At 44.9% G+C, this 26,154-nt stretch overlaps 1 protein-coding gene across 1 annotated transcript in view; it reads right to left on the bottom strand.

The window, feature by feature from the left end:
* The window catches only part of HINT3 (histidine triad nucleotide binding protein 3), a 137,834-nt gene that overhangs the window by 34,372 nt on the left and 77,308 nt on the right, over positions 1-26,154 (bottom strand). The window contains exon 3 of the mRNA XM_078648928.1: positions 22,650-22,719. Coding sequence (XP_078505054.1) covers positions 22,650-22,719 — 70 coding nt within the window. The remainder of the gene's footprint in view (positions 1-22,649; positions 22,720-26,154) is intronic.

Genomic DNA, 26,154 nt, shown 5'->3' on the forward strand with positions numbered 1-26,154 from the left:
GTGGTGCTGAGTGGAAGAGTAGAGATTGTAGAGTGGAGTAGAGATCGTAGAGTGGAGTAGAGATCGTAGAGTGGAGTAGAGATCGTAGAGTGGAGTAGAGATCGTAGAGTGGAGATCGTAGAGTGGAGTAGAGATCGTAGAGTGGAGTAGAGATCGTAGAGTGGAGTAGAGATCGTAGAGTGGAGTAGAGCTCGTGGAGTAGGGATCGTAGAGTGAAGTAGAGATCGTAGAGTGAAGTAGAGATCGTGAAGTAGAGATCATAGAGTGAAGTAGAGATCGTAGAGTGAAGTAGAGATCGTAGAGTGGCATACAGTCAAATAGCTTGGAGAGTTGCAAATAGTGGAGTGTCTTACAGTCGAGTGGCACAGAGTGGAGTAAAGTGGGGTAGAGTGTTGTAGAGTGGCATGGAGTTGAGAAGCGTAAAGTGGAGTAGAGAGAGGCGTGATGTGGGGTAGATATCATAGACTGAAGTTCAGATCACAGAGTGAAATATCGATCATACAGTGGATTGTCATAGTGGATTAGAGTGCAATGGAATGGCGTAAAGGGGAGTAGAATGTATATTGGAACTGTTATTTACCTGGCATATTGGGTGTTCGCGCGTTCAGGGCACACTGCTAATCCCACCATTTGAGGAGGCTCTTCTGGAGAGTCTTGGTGCCTAGGTCGGAGCCCTGTTCAGCCGCAGCTTGTGTCGATTGCGCGGACGGTGTTACAGACCAGGTACACCCATCTAGGCACTTCCGGCGATCCACAGGCATTTCCGGGTGGTTCGCAGTACAGTTTCCCCCCGCAACCACCTACTTAGGGAGATGCTGGAGCGGACGCACTGCGCCTGGACTGGGCCCAGAGCCAAAACTCCTGTTCATTTTTCGCTAGGAGGTAGGTCTGCTCCCAAATATTCCAGGGAAGAACTGCTGACATTTAATTCATTAGACTGTAGATTCACCTGCCCCCTCCTGGATTTACATAGTGAACTAAGACACTGCAAACAGTGCAAATTACCCTTGAGCTTGGCTATGGTTAAAAATAGAACGTCAAGAGTTCCTAATAAACATCCTTACTCAGAAAGCACAAAGGTGTTCCATGGCATGCTAATTAACGTACGCTCCCTTTTGAAACAAAGTAGAAGTAGCAGATATGGTAGGCTCACACAAGCACAATCTAATGTTTATCACTGAAATATGGGACTGACAATTCCTCTAGCACTGATTTAGGACTCGCCATTCCTGCGGGCTATGCAATCTGCAGAGCAGACCGTGCAAACAAGAGGGGTGGAGGGCTAGCAATCATCTTTAGAGATCACCCCAGACTATGAAGTGTTATCCTTCTAGATCCCACTGAGTAAAACTCACACTTTTAAGGGCCTTCTGTTATACAGTCCACCCGGGGCAAGAACTACCTTTGTCGATTCCATTAGTCCGTTCTTAGAAGCTAGCTATGATGCAGCTGACTTCTCAGCGCTAGGAGACTTTAATTATCGGCTAGAGAAAAGGGAGGATCGTGACACCATGTCCAGTTTCTCTCTGAGACAGATTGTCGAGCATGCCACTCACATTGCAGGGCATACCTTAGATGGTATATTTACTTCTAATCCAGATGTAAAGGTCTCGGAAGTACTACCCGTTCCATGGTCAGACCATAAGGCCATTATGTTCTCCATAAGTATCAAACAGCACTCCACGAGACCTCATAGCCCTTACGCTACAGTCAAAGGCCGGGACTGGAGGAACATTGATGCTTCCTCCTTACAAGCATCTATTTCTAAAACTCAGGTCGCCCTCACCACTGATGCCAACACGGGTGCGCACAGGTTTTCTACCTGGGTTAAAGCGGCAGTGGACACCCTGGCCCAGGTTAAGAATTTTTGCAACAGGCGGAAAAATCCGTCAGAACCCTGATTCTCTGACAAATTGAGAACCCAGAAACAAATTTGTAGAAGGAAGGAAAGGTGGTGGAGACTAAATTACGCCCCAATAGATAAAACACAATACATGCAATCTCTGGCAGTTTATAGGAAATTAATTCTGGAAGAAAAAAGCTAATATTTTACAACTAAACTTTTGCAGGCAAAGAACTAGAGTAAGGAACTGTTATTAACAGTTAAAAACTCCCAGAGCCCCCTAGGATGGAAAGCAGTGCTGATTTTTGTAACATCCTGGCACAGTCTTTTAGGAACAAAGTGGAGGCTGTGTATGAATCATTTAGTGATTATGGTAATACCATAATAGTGAAGCCTCCAGTAGGTATTATACCCCCCTCCCCACCTAATCTGCTGACTCCATTTCTTCCCCCTCACACTGAGCAGTTCATCCAAGTAGTTAAGACCTCCAAATCTGGGGCGCCACTCGACTCATGCCCTCCGAAAATACTGCACCTTCTTCCTGAAATTGTCAGTGAATAACTGGGGGTCGTTTTTTAACTAGATCATCCGCTCAGGCATCTTTCCTGATGCCTGTAAAATAGCCTCAATTCTTCCACTTTTGAAGAAACCGGATCTCGATCCAGCCAACCCCAGTAGCCATAGACCCATTTCGATAATACCCTTCCCAGCCAAGGTGCTGGAGAAAATACTTAATGTGCAACTTACAACATTTATCTCCTCCACAGAAAGTTTGGACCCATCTCAATATGGGTTCTGGGAGGGACATAGCACGGAGACCGAGCTGGTCATGGCAGCAGAAGAACTGAGATCTATCCTAGATGCTGGGGAAAGGCCGCATTGATCTTATTAGATCTATCGGTGGCCTTCGACACGGTGAGCCACATAACCCTAATCAACAGGCTCTCAGAATTAGGAATCAGAGGCCCTGCCCTTAAGCTGTTGACATCCTTCCTCTCTGACAGGGCGCAATATGTAGGGGTCTGAGCCTTCCCATCTGAACAGTTTTCTCTTCTTTCGGGGTACCGCAGGGCTTGAGTTTAAGCCCTATGCTGTTTAATCTGTAAGTTTCCCTGCTCGCCAAAATCATAAGGCAGTTTCGCTTCTCAGTTGTATCCTACGCTGATGATACTCAGCTAGTAGTATCTCTTTCCAGCAACATAGATGAGACAGCGGACCGCTTTATTCACTGTATGACCCAGGTCAACCAAGGGATGTGCTCTAACTGCCTGAAATTGAAAGGTGAAAAGACTGAGGTTCTCTTGTTGGGCTCAGATACCTCTTTTTGGTCACAAACTTGGTGGCTATCCAGTCTGGAAGACCTCCCAGGCCCTGTCCACAAGGCAAAAAAACTAGGCTTTATCTTTGATGATAAGTTGACTTTCAAAAACCAGATTAGTGCCCTCACCTCATCAATTTTCTATATTTTAAAGATAAGGAAAGTTTGCTCCATCATTCCTTCAGACACATTAGAACTTCTGGTGACAGCATTGGCCTTGTCCAGATTGGACTACAGTACTGCATTGTATGCAGGTATCCAAGGACAACATCTTCAAACATTTCAGCGACTTTAGAATGCAGCAGCTAGATTGTTACTGTATATCCTGAAATTTCAGCCAGTCTCTCACAAATTAAGAACCTTGCACTGGCTCCCAGTGGACAAGAAAAAGTTCGAATCCCAATGCCTAGCGTTTAAGGCACTGCATGGTTTTGGTCTTAACTACTTGAAGAATCATTGAAAGTGGTATCTACCATCCAGAAACTTAAGATCAGCTCACTGCAAACTCTTACAAACATCCAGGTTAAAAAAAATCGAGCTGGGGTGGATGAAGTTTCCTGTTAGGTAAGGTTAAAACTTGGAACATGCTTCCATTTGGCATAAATAACAGCCCAACACGGCTAGCCTTCAGGAAGGCATTACGAACCTAGCATTTTAGCAACCAACCTCGCATACACATTTCTTTTGGAACCTTGCTGAACCGCATTTTACTAGCGCCTAGACATCAATGGGTAGTTGTGCGCTTTATAAATGTTCAAATTAAATCAAATTTAGAGTGGTGTATAATGTCGTAGAGTGGAGTGTCGTAGATTGGAGTAAAGCGGCAAGGAGTGGTGTATAGCAGAGCAGCGTATAGCGGAGTAGTGTATCGTGGAATGGCAGAGAACGGAGTAGAGGGGGCAGCGTGGAGTGTCGTAGAGTGGAATAAAGTGGTGCGGAGTGGCATAGAGTGGGGTATTGGTGGGAGTGAAGTGGCAGAGTGTAGTAGAGGGGCGAAACAGAGGTGAGTGGAGTACACTGGAGTGTTGTGGAGTGGCAGAGTGGAGTGGTGTAGATTTGTTTCATGGACTAGTGTAGGGTAGAGAAGCGAAGAGTAGACTGTAGTTCAGTAGCAAAGTGTAGTGTCAATGTCGTGGAGTGTTGTAGAGTAGAAGTGAGGAGTGGAATACAGTGGAACTGAGAGTTGTGGAGTAAAATGGCAAGGAGTGTCGTAAAGTGGAGAGAAGTATAGTGTCGTGGAGTATAATGTCGTACAGTGGAGACTAGTATAATGTCGTACAGTGGAGAGGAGTATGATGTACAGTGAAGAGGAGTTCGTGTTGTACAGTGGAGTGGAGAGGAGTAGAGTGTCATGGAGAGGAGTGTTGTGGAGAGGATTAGAGTGTCGTGCAGTGGAGTGGAGTAGTGTGTCGTAGAGTGGAACGTCGTAGAGTGGAACGTCGTAGAGTGGAGTAATGTGTCGTAGAGTGGAGTGGCGTAGAGTGGAGTAATGTGTCGTGGAGTGGCGTTGAGTGGAGTAATGTGGCATAGAGTGGAGTAATGTGGCGTAGAGTGGAATGTAGCGTCAGAGCGGAGTGTCAGAGCGGAGCACACTGGATCATCATAGCATTGTTTGGTGTAGAGTGGAGTGTCTTGGAGTGTTGTAGAGTAGGGTGGAGTGGCATAGTATGGAGCAGAGTGTTGTGGAGTAGAATGGAGTAGTGTGTCGTAGAGTAGGGTAGTGAAGATTTTCAATGAGTGAAGTGGCATAAAGTCTTACAGCGTGGACTGTTGTAGAGTGGCATAGGATGGAGGGAAGAGTCTTATTGCAGATTGTCATTCAGTTTAGTAGCATGGAGTGTCAGAGTAGATAAAACAGTTGTAGAGTGTCTTACAGGGAAGAACGTGATGTTTAGTGGTGTACAGTGTAGTGGAGAAGAGTGTTGTGGAGTGGCATAGAGTAGAGTGGAATAGAGTAGTGTGTTGTAGAGTGCAACAGCTTAGAGTGGAGTAGAGTGTCAGAGTGGAGTATGCATGGTGTTGTATCGAAGTGCCATTACACACACCACTTGTTTTACTGGAATTACCATTACATTTGTACAGACATACAGTTTTACTGATAGAAACTATAGAACGTATAAACGATGTGTGGAGATCTGCAAAACCAAGTCTATTGATTTGCTTTGATCTATTAAAATATCTTTCCACCAAACTCAGAATTTAAAATAAAAAGTGCTTCATTGATGTTTTTCTAATTCTGAAATACTTCGAGATATTTGTACAGTTAATTTACTGGCATCTGAATATTGTTATGTACTAGAAAAACAAGCATTGGAAATGCAATAGGTCTCGCATTAGAAAAGTTGGAGCTATTGGTCTTGTAAATGACAATTATTTTATTTATGGGTTGGTTTTTAAAATAGCTAAATTGATAGCTTTGTCATTTACAAAGCCAATAGTTATAACTTTCGCAAACGTGACACCTATAGCATTTGAAGTGCTGTCTGGTGGGGTGGGGGGGGGGGGGAAGAGAGAAGGAGGCACTATACAGGAAACAAAGCCGTAGCTAAACAGGGGGCCCCTCGGGGGCGGGTGATACGATGGACGCACTGGGAGGTTGGTGCAGTCTTGTGGGTGGGGGAGGGAGGAGAAGGGTGGCTGAGATGCGTGCAACGCGGGTTATAGAGTTCTTAATGCCTTTTATGTAGCGCGGAATTTGCTTGGAGGAAGGGTTAAGTTTGCGAGGCAGGACGACAATGGTGGGCACAAATGCAAGAGGTAGCAAACGGTACACGGTAGGAGGAATAAGGGACATGGGTGCAGGTTACAAAAGTGTACAAAGTACAATAAGAGGTTTGATACTGCAATAAAGTGCAGACGCTAAAACACAAGAACAAACGTTACGTAGGCAATGGTGGTACTTGTTGTGCAAGGATCTAAGCAGATAAAATGAGAGGTAGCAAACAGTGTAATGCAAGAGGAAAGTGACGTGGGTGGAGAATGAGGAGAGGGACAAGGCTCCGTGGGAGGGGGAGCAAAGGGAAACACGAGAAGAGAAATGTAAACCAAAGTAGATGCATAAAAGGAGACACGGCCGGCGGCCGTGAATAATTAGGGGATGAGCGCACGCTGATAAGCTTGTGGGAGGGAGGCTGGGCTGCCTTTGATGTGGTAATGCGAGGCAGGCAGGCAGGCGGCTGGTGGCATTGTGCACGCGCTTTTTTTTAGGGCTTGCGCTTGCGCAATGACCTAAAAAGCACATGCACTGCAAGGAATCGCCAGTGGAATCGTGTGCTTGGTTAAACGCTGTTTAAGCCCCTATAGTCTCGCTCCGCTCAATGCGCATGCGCATTGAGAGGCGAGACCTAAAAAGAAAGCTGTAAGGAAGAAGCCTGGGAGAAACTTATGGACTCTTCCGGAACTAAAGCTTTGGCTTTACTCTAGAAAGTTGCTAACAGAACTTCCCTACAGACTACTGTTAATAGATTCCTGAAGGGCAATATTTCTGCCTGTGAGTGGGTCACCCATTTCACAGGTCTATATAGTCAACCTACTTCTGTTGTTACCTCTGAGGCACCTACTAATTCTTTTAATAATTTTTAACTCCTTGAGTCACTGAAGCTATCACGTTGAGTATAAAAAGCGAAAGATCCAGCTCCTGACAGTATGCCCATGAACTTATTCAAATAGAATACTGAACTCGGGGCACCTGTACTTACAGTAGCTTTAAATGTAGTCACCAGAAAACTACCTACAACTTCTCACATGAATAGATCATGGTTCCAAAAAAAGGTGGCAGTGGGTATCACAGGTGTTACTGAACAGTATCTTTTCTTGATTTCTCACTGAAAGTGGGACATAGGATCGGTCTAACTCACCTGCAGCCTCAGGATTTAGGAAACCATACTTTATCACATGCTCAATGTGGTTTTTAAACACAGCTTGGACAGTGTAGACCAATGTAATAATGTTCAGCTCCTGATCACTAAATATACAATGGCCTAGAAAGATTCTTTATGTTTAGCGCTTATGGATCTAACCACAGCAGTCAATTGTGTCCAAAGAACAGAGCTCTGGTATATTCTAGAAGGCATCGGTATGTATACAACAGTGTTTTATGTACTCAGCTGTAAGCATTATAGTTTATCAGCCCTCATGAGACATGGCCCAGGTGGTGAGTGCTCAGAAGCTTTTAGATCATATGCAGGAATACTGTGTCTGGATACTTTTCCTCTTCATGCTACAATCTGGATGCAGTCTTGCGGAAAAGAGACTACAACATTCCTAGACTGGGCAAAGAAGCTTTTTGCCACAATATAAGCTCAATTCTGTCCTTACATCAAGAACTGTAGGCGGTCTTCATTGTTCAGTTAAGTGTTATGTGGCATGCTGCATACAGCCATCGTCTCATCATCATCCAATAACTTTATTCGATTCATTGAATCATAAAAGTAAGCATCATACATAAAACATCTTTAAAAAAAATCCCAATACAACATTTAGGGTGGATAAATATATAGATTGCACAATTTAAGAATTTAAAACATGATCTTAAACTTTCAGCATATCCTGTCACTATCCGAAAATAACAGGACAGATTTAAACCCTTTTAATTGCAATAGCCGATTTTTCTAACACAATTCATAACGTTTCCTAATTGATAATGCAGTTCTGATGAAATTAAGCACAGCACTACAGATGGCAGCAGAGGACAAAGATAATAAATAATTAAAACCCTCTTGATACGGACTAGGACAATTTTCCTTCAAAATTGGCCTGATAAAGCGGGCCCTTATATCCTTATATAATGTGCAGAAGAGCATAAAGTGCATTGTGCTTTGTTGGGCTAAATTATTACATGAACAGGGAGTCAGTCTCTCACACCAACTCACCGGTTTAGGAAAAGCCAGAATAAAGTGCACTGTGCAAAGACGAAACCTAGTCAGAAGGAAGCGTGATTGTATATGGGTGCTAAAAGATAGATAAAATTCCTGGCTTCTTGCCTGCCTATAGACTAAAAGCTTGTTTTCCGAGTCAAGCATTCCAAATCCTTTGTAATAAGCATTTTTTATGATTGGTTTCATATTAGCTGGTATGCTTTCGGGATTATCATAGTAATTTCCCATACCAATCTTATTGAATGCATTTTTAACGTACCGGAGCCAAGGGATGGACAATACCTTTTCCAGGCCCATACAGTCCTTAATAATCCCTCTAGTAAATGACAATTCCTCTGACGACCACACTTTCCCCCATAAAATTAATGGGGCAATTTTAATTCGGTCTTCAACATAATCCAAACTCAATTCGGAGTGACAGAATTTTGTAGGTGAACTAATAGGGACATCCATCGTCTAATAATGTGAGAATTTTGGCATTGCTCTTTTGAGAAAGCCAGGAGTGCAAATGTTCTACAGTGCCTAGTAATGTCAGTTAAGCAGTTCATTTTCATATGAAGATACGAGTAAGGATCGAATCAACCTTTTGTAGCAGTGATCCAGGTTTAACAAGAAGGAGGGAAGGTAATTTATGAATTCAAAGAAGATACTCATGATGGAAAAGTAAAATAACAAGTAAATACATTTCCTTCTCCATCTCTTCCTTGACATTTATAGACCTTAAAAGAGACTAGTTTGCTCATTTCGAGAGTTGTGCTCCCGAAAGTGCGGTTTGTGAGCCAGAGTCATTGAAATAATGCTTGGCGCGGACAGATGTCACTCTTTAGCTTTGCACTGGAGATGTAGGGCAACTACAGGAGCAGTCAAAACTCTGCTCGACACAAACGAGGGAAGGCTTGACGCAATAGTAGTATTAATGGTACTACCTGCTTCAGAGAAACGTCTGCCTAACGTGACATCCCTTCTTCACCTCACTGTAAACAGAGGGCTGGGACCTGGCTGAAGAGCCCCAAACTCAACAGAGAATGTTGCTGGAGTATACAAGGGAAGTGGATGTTGCCTACTAAACAATGATACAGACTGGAAACACTAGTGTGGATATAGGTCCTTCAGAAAGGAGCTGGCCTTGGGTCTGGCGACTTCCTGTATGTCAATAATGAAACACCAGTATCTCAGGAAAGACATTTGCCAGAAACGTGTTATTAATTCCAGATATGAGGCCTCGCCCAAACTTAAGCACCAAAAGGATTTCGTGAACCACAGAAAGAACAGCTACACCCGGTAGAGGAACCCTTCACCCTGGTACAGCAGCGGGCGGCTGCCACTGCGGGTACTCAGCTGTTACAAGGGTCAAAGGGGATGGAGGTGAGTGGATCACAAAGCTTTTAGAGCCGTTCCTGTTCTTATAACAGCTTGGCATTATTCCTGTAAATTATGAATTGGACGAGCTGTATGAGGGGCTAAAACAACAGAAAACTCGTATTTGCCAAGGAGAGCACAAAGCACCTGAAACGGAACAAAACCTGGAGAAAGATGGTTTTGTCATTGGGATAGGTACCGTATTTATTTCCTGATCAGTTTTTTGCAATCAAGCAGAACACGAAGGCTGCTGTACAGACAGCACTACGAGGTACAAGGGAGGGAATCAGTGCTTTGCCACACATGAAGACAGAGATTAACCCCAGTGAGCCATTCCGCAGGAATCATTCAAGCAATTATCATAGAAGTGATGCACTGTCTTCATTACAGCGGAAAGCTATAAAAGGCTAGAATCGGTTGGAGTAGATGGATGCTTTTCCTTCAAATACTAAAAGCTAAAACACACTAAAACTTTCAGATAAAATGAGTCTAATTCTCTTCCGCTTTAAAACCTGTGGACGATTATTATTTTATAAGAAGACAATAATACCATAGGCTGAAATGTATATATATAGCTTCGTTTGAGCAATGAATTATAAAGCAATCACGCAGCATGTTCCTTTCCAAATAAACCAATACAAACTTCATTTACATGATCTTCCACTTGCATAATTGAACAAGTTTATGCCTGAGGAGCACGAAAATACGTTTAATCTATGCAGGTCCGTTCCAGAAGGTGACACAATATGTTGCCAGCGCTGCTGTTAATTTCGCAGTGACGTATTTTGATTTTGCTTTAGCGAGAGCGAGGCCGGACACTCGGATTTCCGGGCGGGAGAAAGGAGAGGCGTGACACGCACGAACTGTCCGGAAGGGGGCGGAGAAACAACGGAGCGGGCTGCGGAGTCTGGACATGGAGGAACAGGACGAGAGGAGTATAACAGACGAGGGGGGGCGTCGGGGCACATTGATGGTGCCCCCCCCCCCAGTGATGGAAGCCCTGCGTGTGCCCGGTGAGTGGGGTTGGGAGGGTGTGTGTGTGTGCGCGTTTGTGTGTGTATGTAAGCCCTGCGTGTGCGGGGGGGATGGGGGGGGGGGGGGGTAAGTGTGTGCGCGTGGCAATGTGTGGGTCTGTGTGCCTGCGTGGGTGTATGTGTGTGCGCATGCGTGAGTGTGGCTGTGAGTGCGCGAGGGCCTGTCTTGCTGTGAATCTGAGGCAGGGGCTGGCTGTGCGCGCCCACGAGATTAAGTCGACGCTCGTGCCCGGCCCCTGTCTCAGATTTCCCCGAAAGTAACAACTATAGGGCCTGAGCTAGACAGCGCATGCTACGCATGCGCAGCTCTACGCTCGACCTAAAAAGATCCCACAGCCTCTTCTTTCACATCCCCAAAACCTAACAATTGTCACATAAATCCTCTCACGATTGCACTTGATGTATTTGTAAACGTATTCATGAATTTTTGTATGAAATGTCTTTTCATGATTTTTATCAAAATCGAATAAAAGTACTTTGAAGTAAACACCAACTTCCCTCAGAAGCTGGAGTCTAACATTTCATTCCAGTCTATGAATGCAAGGCAAATTGACACCATAAAAAACAAAACTGAAAGGCCTGTTTATTGTTTATTAACTTCTGAAATCTAGAATGGTTGTATTGGGGGTGCTTCAGCATCCCCTAACTCCCCTACTTCCAACGCCTATGAAATGGGAGTGAAATTGAGGAAGAGGATTGTTTAAGATAAGCCAGGAATACTGAGCAAAATAAACAAGCTAGTAGAACAAATATTTTCCTCATGCTAGACTGATAAACTGGTAGTGGCAGAGATAAGGCAAATCAGTCTAGTGGAAGTAAAGGAGACGAGAATCCTTTTTAAAGAAATACAGCATGTTTAATACTTACTGAATTAGCATACAAGGGAGACAACTGAAAATACATATACTCTTGTGGAGTGCCTCACAAAAAAGAAAAAAGGATTTCTCAGAAAGCAAGCACACATGGAACAGTTCAAAGGAGCCAGTACTTTGACTGACTGACTCACTTTGCAGTGAGAGAAAGAAAAGTAAACACCAACTTCCCTCAGAAGCTGGAGTCTAACATTTCATCCCAGTCTATGAATGCAAGGCAAATTGACACCATAAAAAACAAAACTGAAAGGCCTGTTTATTGTTTATTAACTTCTGAAATCTAGAATGGTTGTATTGGGGGTGCTGCAGCATCCCCTAACTCCCCTACTTCCAACGCCTATGAACTGGGAGTGAAATTGAGGAAGAGGATTGTTTAAGTTAAGCCAGGAATACTGAGCAAAATAAACAAGCTAGTAGAACAAATATTTTACCTCATGCTAGACTGATAAACTGGTAGTGGCAGAGATAAGGCAAATCAGTCTAGTGGAAGTAAAGGAGACGAGAATCCTTTTTAAAGAAATACAGCATGTTTACTCTTACTGAATTAGCATACAAGGGAGACAACTGAAAATACATATACTCTTGTGGAGTGCCTCACAAAAAAGAACAAGCATGTACAATGCAATGGTTTCGCCTTTGGAAAAGTTAGAGCTATTGGCATTGCTCACACACAGAGCCCCACACACAAATACACACACACACAGAGCCGGACACACACACACAGAGCCAGACACACACACAGAGCCAGACACACACACAGAGCCAGACACACACACAGAGCCAGACACACACACAGAGCCAGACACACACACAGAGCCAGACACACACACAGAGCCAGACACACACACAGAGCCAGACACACACACAGAGCCAGACACACACACAGAGCCAGACACACACACAGAGCCAGACACACACACAGAGCCAGACACACACACAGAGCCAGACACACACACAGAGCCAGACACACACACAGAGCCAGACACACACACAGAGCCAGACACACACACAGAGCCAGACACACACACAGAGCCAGACACACACACAGAGCCAGACACACACACAGAGCCAGACACACACACAGAGCCAGACACACACACAGAGCCAGACACACACACAGAGCCAGACACACACACAGAGCCAGACACGCACACAGAGCCAGACACACACAGAGCCAGAGCCAGACACACACACAGACAGAGCCAGACACACACACAGACAGAGCCAGACACACACACAGACAGAGCCAGACACACACACAGAGCCAGAGCCAGACACACACACAGACAGAGCCAGACACACACACAGACAGAGCCAGACACACACACAGACAGAGCCAGACACACACACAGACAGAGCCAGACACACAGACAGAGCCAGACACACACAGACAGAGCCAGAGACACACACAGAGCCAGAGACACACACAGAGCCAGACACACACACACAGAGCCAGACACACACACACAGAGCCAGACACACACACACAGGGCCAGACACACACACACAGGGCCAGACACACACACACAGGGCCAGACACACACACACAGAGCCAGACACACACAGAGCCAGACACACACAGAGCCAGACACACACACACAGAGCCAGACACACACACACAGAGCCAGACACACACACACAGAGCCAGACACACACACACAGAGCCAGACACACACACACAGAGCCAAACACACACACACAGAGCCAGACACCCAAACACAGAGCCAGACACCCATTCCTAAATACAATATTTCTACCATGAATAGTTTGCAGGTTTTGCTCTGGCAGTGTTTGTATCTCGCAATATGACTGTAATAAAAAGCGGTTGATTTGGCTTCAAAGAGGACATAAAACATTTGTTGCTTGCTGTAAAACTATCCGATGTTTTTTTACTCTGAGGATGAAGCAAGGAGATGTGATTACGGGCAGAGCTCTGGGCTTTGGAACTGTGGAAGGAGAGCTGCGGGCGGGGAACGGACAGCGGGAGGGGGGCGGGAACACGAGCAGCGGGACGGCATGAGAAGACAACATCCTTCTTTTACAATTTAGTGTGAACGTAGCTGTGCCGTGTTTTGGATTGTTATCATTGATCTGAAATTATTGTAAGTGGCAGTGTTTGTATCTCGCAATATGACTGTAATAAAAAGCGGTTGATTTGGCTTCAAAGAGGACATAAAACATTTGTTGCTTGCTGTAAAACTGTCCGAGGGTTTTTTACTCTGAGGATGAAGCAAGGAGATGTGATTACGGGCAGAGCTCTGGGCTTTGGAACCGGGGAAGGAGAGCTGCGGGCGGGGAACGGACAGCGGGAGGGGGGCGGGAACACGAGCAGCGGGACGGCATGAGAAGACAACATCCTTCTTTTACAATTTAGTGTGAACGTAGCTGTGCCGTGTTTTGGATTGTTATCATTGATCTGAAATTATTGTAAGTGGCAGTGTTTGTATCTCGCAATATGACTGTAATAAAAAGCGGTTGATTGACTTTACCAAGTATTTGCATTTTTTACCGGCCTGTAAGGAGATGTGATTACGGGCAGAGCTCTGGGCTTTGGAACTGGGGAAGGAGAGCGGCGGGCGGGGAACGGACAGCGGGAGGGGGGCGGGAACACGAGCAGCGGGACGGCATGAGAAGACAACATCCTTCTTTTACAATTTAGTGTGAACATAGCTGTGCCGTGTTTTGGATTGTTATCATTGATCTGAAATTATTGTAAGTGGCAGTGTTTGTATCTCGCAATATGACTGTAATAAAAAGCGGTTGATTTGGCTTCAAAGAGGACATAAAACATTTGTAGCTTGCTGTAAAACTGTCCGAGGGTTTTTTACTCTGAGGATGAAGCAAGGAGATGTGATTACGGGCAGAGCTCTGGGCTTTGGAACTAGGGAAGGAGAGCTGCGGGCGGGGAACGGACAGAGGGGGGCGGGAACACGAGCAGCGGGACGGCATGAGAAGACAACATCCTTCTTTTACAATTTAGTGTGAACGTAGCTGTGCCGTGTTTTGGATTGTTATCATTGATCTGAAATTATTGTAAGTGGCAGTGTTTGTATCTCGCAATATGACTGTAATAAAAAGCGGTTGATTGACTTTACCAGGTATTTGCATTTTTTACCGGCCTGTAAGGAGATGTGATTACGGGCAGAGCTCTGGGCTTTGGAACTGGGGAAGGAGAGCTGCGGGCGGGGAACGGACAGCGGGAGGGGGGCGGGAACACGAGCAGTGGGACGGCATGAGAAGGGGAAACAATATCGGATTTTTGATTGTATCTAGATGTCAGAGCGCTTTACACGGACAGCGGGAGGGGGGGGGGCGGGAATGGGCACAGGACAGCGGGAGGGGGGGCGGCGGGAACGGCCAGCACTCACCTGGACCTGGACTTCCTCCGGCGGCCGTGGTCGGCATGAAATGACGAATACAAACACATTTTTTTTAAAAACGAAACTCCGCCCACCGCCGCGATGACGACATCGCAGAGGCGGAGAGCGAAAAAATCGCGGGAACGCCCCCGAATCTGGTCCGGCCTTGACGGACAGATCCGGCTCCCAATGGCTAGCCTCCATTTATGGAGCTAGCCAATGGGAGCCGGGGGACGTTCTTGAAGCCCATATTGTAAACAATAGATTTCGCCTGCGCCGAAAAGCTGCGCAGAGCGCAGCCTTCGGCAGGCGAAACCTAAAAAAGGATTTCTCAGAAAGCATGCACACATGGAACAGTTCAAAGGAGCCAGTCAGAGGTGGAAAACCGGCTATGCTCCGTGGGAAGGAAAAACATATGCTGGGCAACGTGAAACAAATAGCAGCAAATAGGAAGGAAGCAAATGTAGTTTCAAAACGTAAAGCCAATGGTAAACAATGGGCTGAATAAATTTCTAAGGAAGCTTTCAGCATGTTCCCAATATGTCTTTAGAACCAGACTGCTGTGCTGTCGGGTAGACTTTGATCTAAAAAGTAGTTCCTTAAAAGTAAGCAGTGGAAGGATACAAGTCAGTCAATCAGAGGGATGATAAAGAAGCTATGATCAGTCGGCGGGACAAACACAAGAAGAGGCTGGCATACCATCGAAGAATGTAAGAAACAAAAGTGACAATAAAGTCAACCAGTGGTAAGCAATATGTGGACTCCAAGCCCGCTGTAGGTGTTGTTGTAAGGTTCAATGGAAGATTTTGACTATAGACATCTAAAAGCTGTCTGGTAATCATTATCTAAACAGGTATCAAAGTTACCAACTCTACTGGAACCATATATAGTGTGTTGAGTCATTTCATTTCATAAGGCTTTATTCGGAACAAAAACAATGTCCATAAAAGCACATTAAAAAACATTTCAGACAGTTTCCAGGGTTAAAAAACAGAACAAAGAAATACAGGCAAGGGATTAATAAATAATTAAAAACACATACTTTTCCTTACATTGATTGCTTTAAGGAGGAAGGTAGCCGTATAAAAACAAACATCCGGGTGGTGCAAGTTAAAAAGCAGTTTCATGGAGTCATTAACAGTCCTCACCCCAAACTTTACAAAGATGGGTTTTAGATAAGCTATTCTTAAATACCTATACATTTGGCATAATAAAAGAAAGTGCATAGTGCTTTGTGCTAAAGAATTATCACACGGGCATGGTCCAACCGGGTGACTGTTAAGAGTAGGAAAAGCCACCAAATTGTGGACAATCCCCACTCTCAATCTGGTTAATACAAACCTGTGCGATAATCTAGTCACTTGGGTCAGATATGGTTGATAACCTTCAAATTCACTCAAACCAATATATGAAACACAGGTGGATAGGTTGCCACTCTTACTAATCCGTCTCTCAGAAAGAAGATTCAAAAAAGACTTCTTCATTTCAAGTTTAGATAAATCAGAGGCCCCGTGATTGTCTACTTTAATGTCGAGGCCAAAGATCTCCTGGAAACTATTTTGATTATATTTAATCTATGGGATCTTGAGATAATTATCCGTTGAGAGGCAGTCAGTGATAATGGCTCTACATAGAGATGTTTCTTCTTTAATCCAAATGGATCGCCACAACATAAGGGGTCTAAGGAGAATCAAATCGGTAAGATGGTGAATACCAAGTTCTCTATGTACTATTTCATTAGAGGCAGAATTAGGTAGACACATTAGTCTTTTTAAAAAGATGTTCTCCTCCACTTGTAAACTGTCTGCAGGGGCAAAGCCCCATATCCCTGCACCGTACAGTGCGGTCGAGAGACACCTAGACTGGAATATTTTAAGCATATCCCTAACCCGCCTATCCCCTAGTTTAGTGGCCATTATAAACACTCCATGGGCGCTCTTCGCCATCTTGGCCCTCACATTTTTATACTCGCTTTTCCAGCTGTTATTATTAGTAAATGTGATACCCAGATAGGAAAAGTTTTCAGTTTTTTTGATTTTTTCCCCATCGATAAAGTAAGAGGTTACCTTTCCCTTACGCCCCTTCCCACATTCCATAATATAGGTCTTTGATTTATTAATCACAAGCTTTCTTCCTTTTATAAACTGTGAAAACCCATCTATTAGGCGTTGAAGGCCTATCTGGGTACGAGACAGTAAAACAGCGTCGTCCGCGTAAAGTAATACCGGGACGCTGATATCGCTAACTTTAGGGGCATCTGCTGCAATGGTTTTTAGGACGGAATCCACTTCATTAATGAAAAGGGTGAAGAGCAAGGGAGCAAGAACGCACCCTTGTCTGATACCCCGTCCAATCCTAAACTTAGTAGTACACTCACCATTGGTACCGTATCGTACACTAGTACGTAATTTAGAGTAAAGACGAGCTAAAAAAGAAACGATACCTTCCGGTGCCCCCATTTCCAGCAGCTTGGCCCACAGAATAGCATGGTCCACCAAATCGAAGGCACTACTCAAATCTGCAAAGCAGAGATAGATAGTGCCCGACTTGGCCTGTGTATACTTTCAAATCAACAGTTCAAGGTTTAAGCACTGTTCGATCGTCCCCCGCCCCCTTCTAAAACCATATTGACATTCTGCCAGGATACTATTGGCCTCAACCCATTCCTCCAACCTGGCCAGAAGCACCCTACTCATAACTTTTACAGAAGAATCTAATAGGGAGATCGGGCGGTAGTTCTTCACATCACTCCGGTCTCCTTTTTTATAAATTGGGATAATGATTGATTCTTCCCAGGTAGGGGGCATCACATTACAAACTGCTGCATTTAACGTTTTGACTAAAATAGGGCCCCATAATTCTGGAACTAGTTTGTAAATATCTATAGGCACCCCGTCCGGGCCCTGTGCCTTCCCCCCTTTGCTCGCCCTAATACTATCTAGGACTTCCGTAACAGTAATGTCCAGGGGGACAATGGGCCAATGCTCTACTTCTTGCCCCGTAGCTTTATCCGTATCAAAGATATTAGAAAAATGAGAGACCCATGTTTCTCTGTTAACCTTCGATGTTAATTCAGGGACCTTCTCATCTTTAAGGAACAGACTGTTCACTGTGGCCCAAAACAGGGTGCAGTTATTGGTTTCAGCTGCCTGGGCCAAATTATCCCAGGCCTCTTGCTGAAGTTCCAGTTTCCTTTTATTTAATGTGGCCCTATAACTGACTCTAAGGTTAAAAACCAAGCTCTTATCTCTTGGTTTGGCTACCAAAGCCCTTTTTAGCTCTCTTAGCGCAAAGGTGCATGCTTGATCAAACCAGCCCCTTTGGTGGTCTACCTTGCGCTTAGCTGAGGAGGTTAACCTACAATCAATGACTAGGTTAATTTGGATAAAATGTCAAATAATATCGGCAGTATCGTCTACATCCTCAAGGATCACAGTGATATCAGATAAGCAGCTGTTAATAATAAAATCTGACATCAATTCTGCTTTATCCCCTTTCCATCTAAGTCTAATCCCATTAGACCTATGGGGTTCTATATTCTCGATATGGAAAGTACTAGATGGGCCGTTGTTTTTCCAAAGAAAGGCCTCAATGGTTAAACAGTTGTGATCGCTGAGCGAAATATCAACGACTTTAGGGGATGTAATTCAAGGAACAAGACTTGTGGAAGAGCAAATAAAATCAATCACAGTATTAGCCCCCCGACCTGTAAAAGTGGGGATTGTCTAATTGTGATCATTTTTCTTGTTGACCAAAATGTCCATATCATAAGATGCTAGGAGGTTATTAAGTGACTCCCCATATTGATTATGATGAAAATGGAGATCACCATCTCCAAAGCAGTTAACCACCCCACATATATTAAGATCAGAAAAAGGGCAAACTGTCGTGTTAAAATCCCCGGCCAAAAGTAAATCAAACACAACATTGGAACCCGTAATGATTTCATCAAGTGCATTAATTAAGGCGTTCACCATGAGGACCCTGGAGCTATCAAAGATGTTATTGTAAAAATTAATCAAAAGCATATTTCTGACATTTTTCTGGGAAAGCCATAATATCTGGGCGTGTGTCCCAACCAATACATGTTTTCTAACAATAAAAGGGGTCCTGACAGAAATCAAGACCAAGAGCCCACCCTTTGCTCTTCCAGAAATGGAATCAGTGGCAGGTAATTGATAGGAAACAAAACCATTATAACCTTTGTAATCTTTACACCACGTTTCCTGCAGACATATGATATCAAAAAGTGCTAAAAAATCCGACCACCCCAGACAATCTGTTTTAGACGCTAACAACTAGCAATATGGCAACTAGAGGATCCAGTAGCCCCTTTAGTATGTTGGTTGCCCTGTAGATTGGTTATAAGCAGAGTGATAATACTTTCACAATCAGCTTCTTGCAATACCACATTACATTCTCCTACTTCCCCCTCTAAACTGTCTGTAATGCAACCTGCGTAGCGCGGGGGATCTTCAGGTACAGGCCCAGAAGTGGCAACGATGGGTTCCGCTCTTGTAGAAGCGAGATCCTCACAGATCAAACCAGAGCCCAGTCAATCGTTACAGTCCAACCCACTTAGACATTGGAAACTATTAGAGGTAGCTACCTGTGGCCGACTAGATATGTTAAACCTACTTGGGCCTTTCACTCTGTCCCAACCATTGTCGTTATTAGGCTGGCCAGTATGAGGTCTATAGAAGTAGGCCAAGGGTCGGAGTGAAATGCCCTGGTCGTTAGGGGGGCGAGAGGTAGCTCTAATCAAAGCAGTGGAAGCAAGACGGGGGCTGTTAAAGTTGAGAATAACACAATCACCCAAAGTGTTCTTTTTTGAGGTGCCTATCCAATTAGTTCTGGTAGTTACCAAAATCTGATCTGCTAGATCGACTGGGAAACCACATTCCCTGTTGAACCAGGCCACAGTTTTGTTCTTTAACATATCATGAGTTTCATATGTTCCATCTGGTCCCTCCTCCCTTACTGGGGGGACATTGGTCAAAACTGCCACATAAGGAGCGCAATCAGGTGGTAAATTAGGCTGAGAATAACCATAGCGTTTTTTATTAACTACGGTGATTCCCAGTGACTTCTCAGTTGTCGGAATTGAGGGTATAATAGGGGGTACAGAATTAGAGTCCGCTATCACAACATTACTAGAACCAACATTCGGCAACTTCGGTGGCTCACAGGTACTGCCTTGGGCTGGTTCTAAGGATACCGAACCAATGTTAGAACTAGAAAGGGTTTGCACGAAACCACCTAGCCGTTTCAATTCCCCAAAAACAAGATCCAATTTGTCAAGTAAGGGTTGTACAATATTGGAGATCTTATCGTCGATAACGCCAACCAGCATCTCTAGCTGCTCAGGAGCTAATTTCAAGTATGATTTGTTCGTGGCAGTTTCTGGGTCCTTTTGGGTCCCTTTGGGGGCAGTTTCGGTGTGTTTTTTGTTTTTACTATTAACACCCCGCTTAGCCTGAACCTGCCTACTTACATGTCTTCCAGACCTGAGTACTCTCTGTGCTTTGGGGACAGGTGATCAAGTTACCACAGAATCATTACAGGTCACATTCTCCGCAGATATAATCTCTAAATCAAGAGATGCTGGCATGGCAAAGGGGTCTGGGAGGTTTGACACACCGCTAACATCCGTTAAGGCAGTAGATATAGGGAGAGAAGCCTGAACAGGACTAGGGGGTGGTTCAAAAGAACTCCCTAGACCTAAAGATTGCCTGCGTTCTTTGTTAATTTTGTAAACCACTTTGACAAGATAATTGTCAAGAGTGGCCACAGCCGGTCGAATATTCCCTCCATTAATTTTGGACATTTTAAGTTTTAAAAGATAACCCTTCTCAGAAGTAAATATACTTAAATTTCCAACATAAAATCCGATAAGCACAATTAATGAAATGACGAATACCCTAACACCTGGGTATTAAAATAGCAATCTAGCAATCCTAGATTTGCCATACAGTACTTAGACACATAGGGATATTATCTCCAGCTACCCACAATTTGCACCCTATGTGTTCTTTAACAAAAGTATTCGCCATTACCCGGTCAGTTTAGTTGTTCTACGTGTCCACAAAGTTTCTTGTACCGGCGGACCAAGAGACACGGCCCAGCCCAGCCTCGACCAGTCCCAGACTGTCCCAGACTGCCCCAGACTGCCCCAGACTGCCCCAGACTGCCCCAGACTGTCCCAGACTGTCCCAGACTGTCCCAGACTGTCCCAGACTGTCCGCCCTTAGTCCGGGCTTCGTCCGGCGCGTCCCGCGGTTGCGGGAGGCGTTTCTTCCTTTTCAAGCGCCTCCGGGCGCGGTGTTGCTGGCGTCATGTGAGCGCCGCCGGGGCACCTGGGTAATTTAGTCCTGCCGTTCCCCTCACGGCGTTGGCTGGACTCACCCCGGTGCGGCCGCTCCCCTCACGGCAATGGCGAAATGTAGGGCGCCTGGTAAGTTCAACAAAAAAGCGCCTATGTCAAATCAAGGTCCAAGTCAGAAGTCCAAAAACGACAAGCAGGTGGAGGATTCTGGATAATGAAGTCCATAACTTCCCCTGAAGCACCTAAACAAACGAGGAGACTCCCTGCAAAATGTAAATGTCTGAATGACTGGAGTCCGAAAGGGGAAACTTCCAGGAGAGAGAAACTCACCAGGTGCGACTGCAGCTGCCGCGTCTGGAAACAGTGACTTCCCTAGACCGGAATCCGTAAGCCCCAGAGCCAGCAGCCAGTAGCCAGCAGAGGCAGCAAAGTGGGTCCGTGACCTTAAGTCCGCGAGCCGGACCAAGCCACTATCCTTTCTCCAATGCAGACCGAGCAGATGCCGATCAGCCGCAGCTCTCCAGATCACCAGAAGAAGGACCCCGTAACAGCTCCATAAAAGGAAGAAACCCGCTGCAGTCACTCGCTGAGTTTACACACCGAATTCAGGCGAAATTGTAGCCAGAGCGAAAATCGGAGCGGGAGCAACAGAAACGCCAAACCCCAGCCGCCATCATCCTCGAGGGGGGGAGGAGCTCAAAATCAGGCCAATCCCACACATCATTTGTCTCGGTTTCATTTCTAAGGAAGCTTTCAGCATGTTCCCAATATGTCTTTAGAACCAGACTGCTGTGCTGTCGGGTAGACTTTGATCTAAAAAGTAGTTCCTTAAAAGTAAGCAGTGGAAGGATACAAGTCAGTCAATCAGAGGGATGATAAAGAAGCTATGATCAGTCGGCGGGACAAACACAAGAAGAGGCTGGCATACCATCGAAGAAGGTAAGAAACAAAAGTGACAATAAAGTCAACCAGTGGTAAGCAATATGTGGACTCCAAGCCCGCTGTAGGTGTTGTAAGGTTCAATGGAAGTTTTTGACTATAGACATCTAAAAGCTGTCTGGTAATCATTATCTAAACAGGTATCAAAGTTACCAACTCTACTGGAACCATATATAGTGTGTTGAGAGTCAGCTTTGGTCTGCTAGCACCTGGTTCCATAGAATATGTCTAGCTAGCAACACGGAAGAAATATTACTGAAAAATGTCTGGAAATAGTCTGGCACTTCAGAATAAGGTTCGAAGAAGAAATCTAAAGAAGCAAATATTCATCCTATTTCTTTTTTTTAGTAGAACCACCATATACTCTCAGGGTTGATGGCAGGAGAAATATTTCTACAGAAGGTGGACATTTAAGAATTAAAACAATTGTATCATTCATCCCTTCCTCTTTTTTGCATCCCTACCTCGATAATAACCATGGTCTACAGAGTAGGTGCGCTAACTGGCAAAAGCTGTGACCAATGCAGAATACCCGAAAAAATATATAAAACAGGGCCTGCATTTGCTTATTTAGTCTGCTGCAAGCAAGGCAGGAGGTGAAAAGCACTTTTCAGCTTAGGACATTAAAGGCACCTGTTTAATAAGGTACTTTTATGGACTTGATCATGTCAAGTGCTTTTCTTAAAGCTCTGTAAAAACACAAACATTTTACAGCATACCTACCTAGCATCTTCCAAGTCAGAAAAATGATTGCGTTGAAGAATTGTCTTGCCCGTCTCCACCATTTGTTTGACTGTTTAAGGCAAAATGAAAAAGAAAAACAATTTATTAGGTACAGGTCATCAACAATACTCATTAATTCCAAGTGCACAAATGACTAGATTCAGAGAGCCTTAATCTTTACACCATTGCCAAAGAGTGAAACATTGAGGTCAGAACTTGCAACACTCTTGCACACTATATTGGTCTTGCCGTCATTACATGTTCACCCCATTCCGCTACTTTTACACTATGCCATGCCCTATCCGAATCGCAAAAAGTGGGACATTTGAGTCTTGAACTTTCAACAGAGGATAATGAAGGAAAATACATATGGAACTAAAAGCACTGCCTAGAGAAGTTCTGCAAACCGGCAGACAGTGACAAACCTTACCCAGGTGAATATGCATCTTAGTCACCTCACACTCATAAAATGTGACATCCTCTCGCACCTTTAATTTCCTGTACGAAACCGATTTATCCTCCAAAAAACTATAAACTAATAAAAAATCATACATGTGCCAAAAAAAACTCACTCCTATGACATCAGCAAGCTCAGTCACCACTCAGCAGCAATGCAGTTCAATGCGAAATCTAACTCCAAAAACATTTAAACAGTGTGACAAAATCTCGATCTTACATAAAGACCTTTCTACAAATATTGGGCTGTATTTAATTCCTAATATTATTAACACTCAAAAGCGCACACACACAAGGCCTGAGTACAATTAACATTCTAACTAATCTCAATTCAATTATTTATTCGTTTTGCTACAACTCAGGTCAACAAAACGATTTCCAGTATAAAATACAATGTGATATCAAACTGACAAATATTTGATAAGCTCCCGTACGCTTACTGTAGGAAATTCGGTTATTAGTTGTGTGGCCTTCACAAGTAATAGGTCCACAATTCTCCTTACTGGGAACCAAGCACCCATTGTAGAGCTGGACTCTCTCAGGGTAGCAAGGCACAGCAGGGGCCCACTCAGGGGTGGTGGTGTGGGCTAGCAATCACCGTTCGCTGGCACGCAACAATAATAATCAATTGATGTTGATCCAGTCAGTGCTTTTTCTTCAGGAAAGGTACATTTATTACAAGCACACTACTAAATACTATGCAGTAATGTACAAATGTATACATAGGTAGAAGGAAAATGTCATAGATGACATATCACCTTTGACCCCCTAAATGGGTCATGCAACCATATAAGCGAAGTATACTCTTTTTGTCAAAGGTCCAAAAGCAGCAAACCGCATGTTAAAGACAGTTTGTACTTAAATGCAATCACTAATAATTAAGGGTAAAAGCAATTATTGAGGTTTATAAAGCGTATTCGTTTTGAGCAATAATCATTGTCAACCTTATCTCAATAAAGCATTTAAAATGAGCAAAACGTGAGTCAGTGCATTTTTTTATATAAACTTTTCAACCATGAAAATGAAACCATAAAGGCAGCCCTAGAAGGCATCACATTTTGGGGCATATGCAGCAAGCATTTTTGCCTTCGCAAATGTGTCGATTCACACAATCGGCCCGTATGCGAACGCAAAAAATGCTTTCCAGATGCAGCAAACCCCAATTTGCAATTCGGTAACCTATTACCGAAACGCAAAATGGATTTGCGATTCGGTATTTGAAAGTGGCGTGTTTATGGTGTCCCTTTCAAATACTGAAGCCTAAGGATATGAAAGGATTTATGACCGTGAACGCGGTCGCAAAACATTCGCATATTACTGTAGGAGAGTAGGGTCTGCTTCCTATGGTCACCCCCACTTTTTGCTGTGATTCTCTGGTTTTTCGACTTTAGTGTGGCTGTGGGCCTGCTAATCAGACCCGCAGCCCAGCTGTTCTCGCTCTAAATTGATACCATGTACTTTAGGTACATACCTGATTGGGTATTGGGTCACCTTTGTGAGCCCCTGTATAGTGTACCGTAGGCACCCAGGGCATAGGTGCATCCAAGGCCTACCAGGGGATGCAGCATGTATTATGCCACACCTGGCTGGCCATCCAAACGAACACCACAGGCTGAACACTGAGCTTGGGTAAGGTGGTGTAATCACCCCTTACGTAGATGTAGTATATCCATATACACCTTGTATATAGGCACATAGTAACCTATAAGTCACTCCTACGGCAGGCCTTAACAATTCTGGAGGCAGAGAGCTTGGTTTTATGTTCAAGGGTGCCCTAGCATGAGCTGAGCCCCTCTGCAGCTTTCAGAACCATGTCCTTATAGCTGTTCTATGATATAGCCATACCATATACTCTTAAATGCATTATAACCCTCACGGTTAATGCTAACTTTGGTTTGGCTTTATCAAAACATGTTGTGTAAGGTGTCAAACACTTTGGAATACTACCCACGCCCCCCACCCCCTGCCAATTCTGGCGGCAGGGGTAGAGTGCCACCCTTCTAGAGGGAAAAGACATGTATGTTACCGCTTTACCCGGTTAAAGTTAAACAGAGCCTCAGCATCACAAAATGGATGCTGCTGCCACAGACACGAGTCTGACCTCCTGCAGCTGGGGGAAACTCCAGCAAGGGAGGCCTGGACAATAGGTTTCCTGTCGAGGGAGATGCTAGCACCTCCCCAGACAGCCTGTAGTGTATTGGGGCAGGGTGGGTTGAATGGAAAGATGCTTTTCCAGACACTGACTGGGGAACACAAGGTGCTCCATGCATAGCCCGGTTCAAACCAGTTGCTGGGGCACCCCAGCCCCGCTCTGGAGCGAAACTAGACAAAGGGAAAGGGGTGTAACCACCTCCTTCTCAGGTCCACCCATAGGAGGGACCTAGCAGGTAATCCAGCCCATTTTCTTAGTATAAAGATAGGTGCTGTGTCCCCAAGACTTTAGATTATCCTGGAACGAAACTCTGCTTTGTCGACGCTCCAGACGGATCCCGAAGACTCAGCGACTCAGGAACTGGACTCTCAGACTCCTCTGACTCCGACCCACATCCACAGCAAAGCTGAGACCCGTGGCGGGCACGAGAGACGTGGGACCGGACACCCTGGACATCCTGCATTTTGCTAACAGTGCAACTACCGAGGCACCCTCGCAGTTGTGCATTGGGGTACGAGAAGCCCCAGACCCGAGGGCAATTTGCACCGAAGCTCAGCCCTCCACGAGTGCCGCATGGGGCCCGCTCTTGCATTTCAGCTCCACGCGCCTTCCCGGTTGCTAGCCCGTTGGCTAGTGAGCCCTCTGAAGACAAACCTTTGAAACTAAACTGCTTTCCTGGTTGCTCCAGGCTTGCTCCAGCTTCCCTACAAAGGAGAAGCTCCCCAGACCTTGCTGGTCTGACTCGAAGCCAATCTTCACTTCCTGCGTGGATTGCGTTTGCCAAGGCTTGTTGGGCCCAGTTCGGATACCGACACTGCAGTCAACTAGAACCTTCGTGGGACAGCTCGAATCCAGCTCCTGGTCGTCGTCGACACCTCCTGGTCCTCGTGGCTGCAG

This window comes from Lissotriton helveticus, chromosome 6 (assembly GCF_964261635.1).
Source record: "Lissotriton helveticus chromosome 6, aLisHel1.1, whole genome shotgun sequence".
NCBI classification, from domain to species: domain Eukaryota; kingdom Metazoa; phylum Chordata; class Amphibia; order Caudata; family Salamandridae; genus Lissotriton; species Lissotriton helveticus.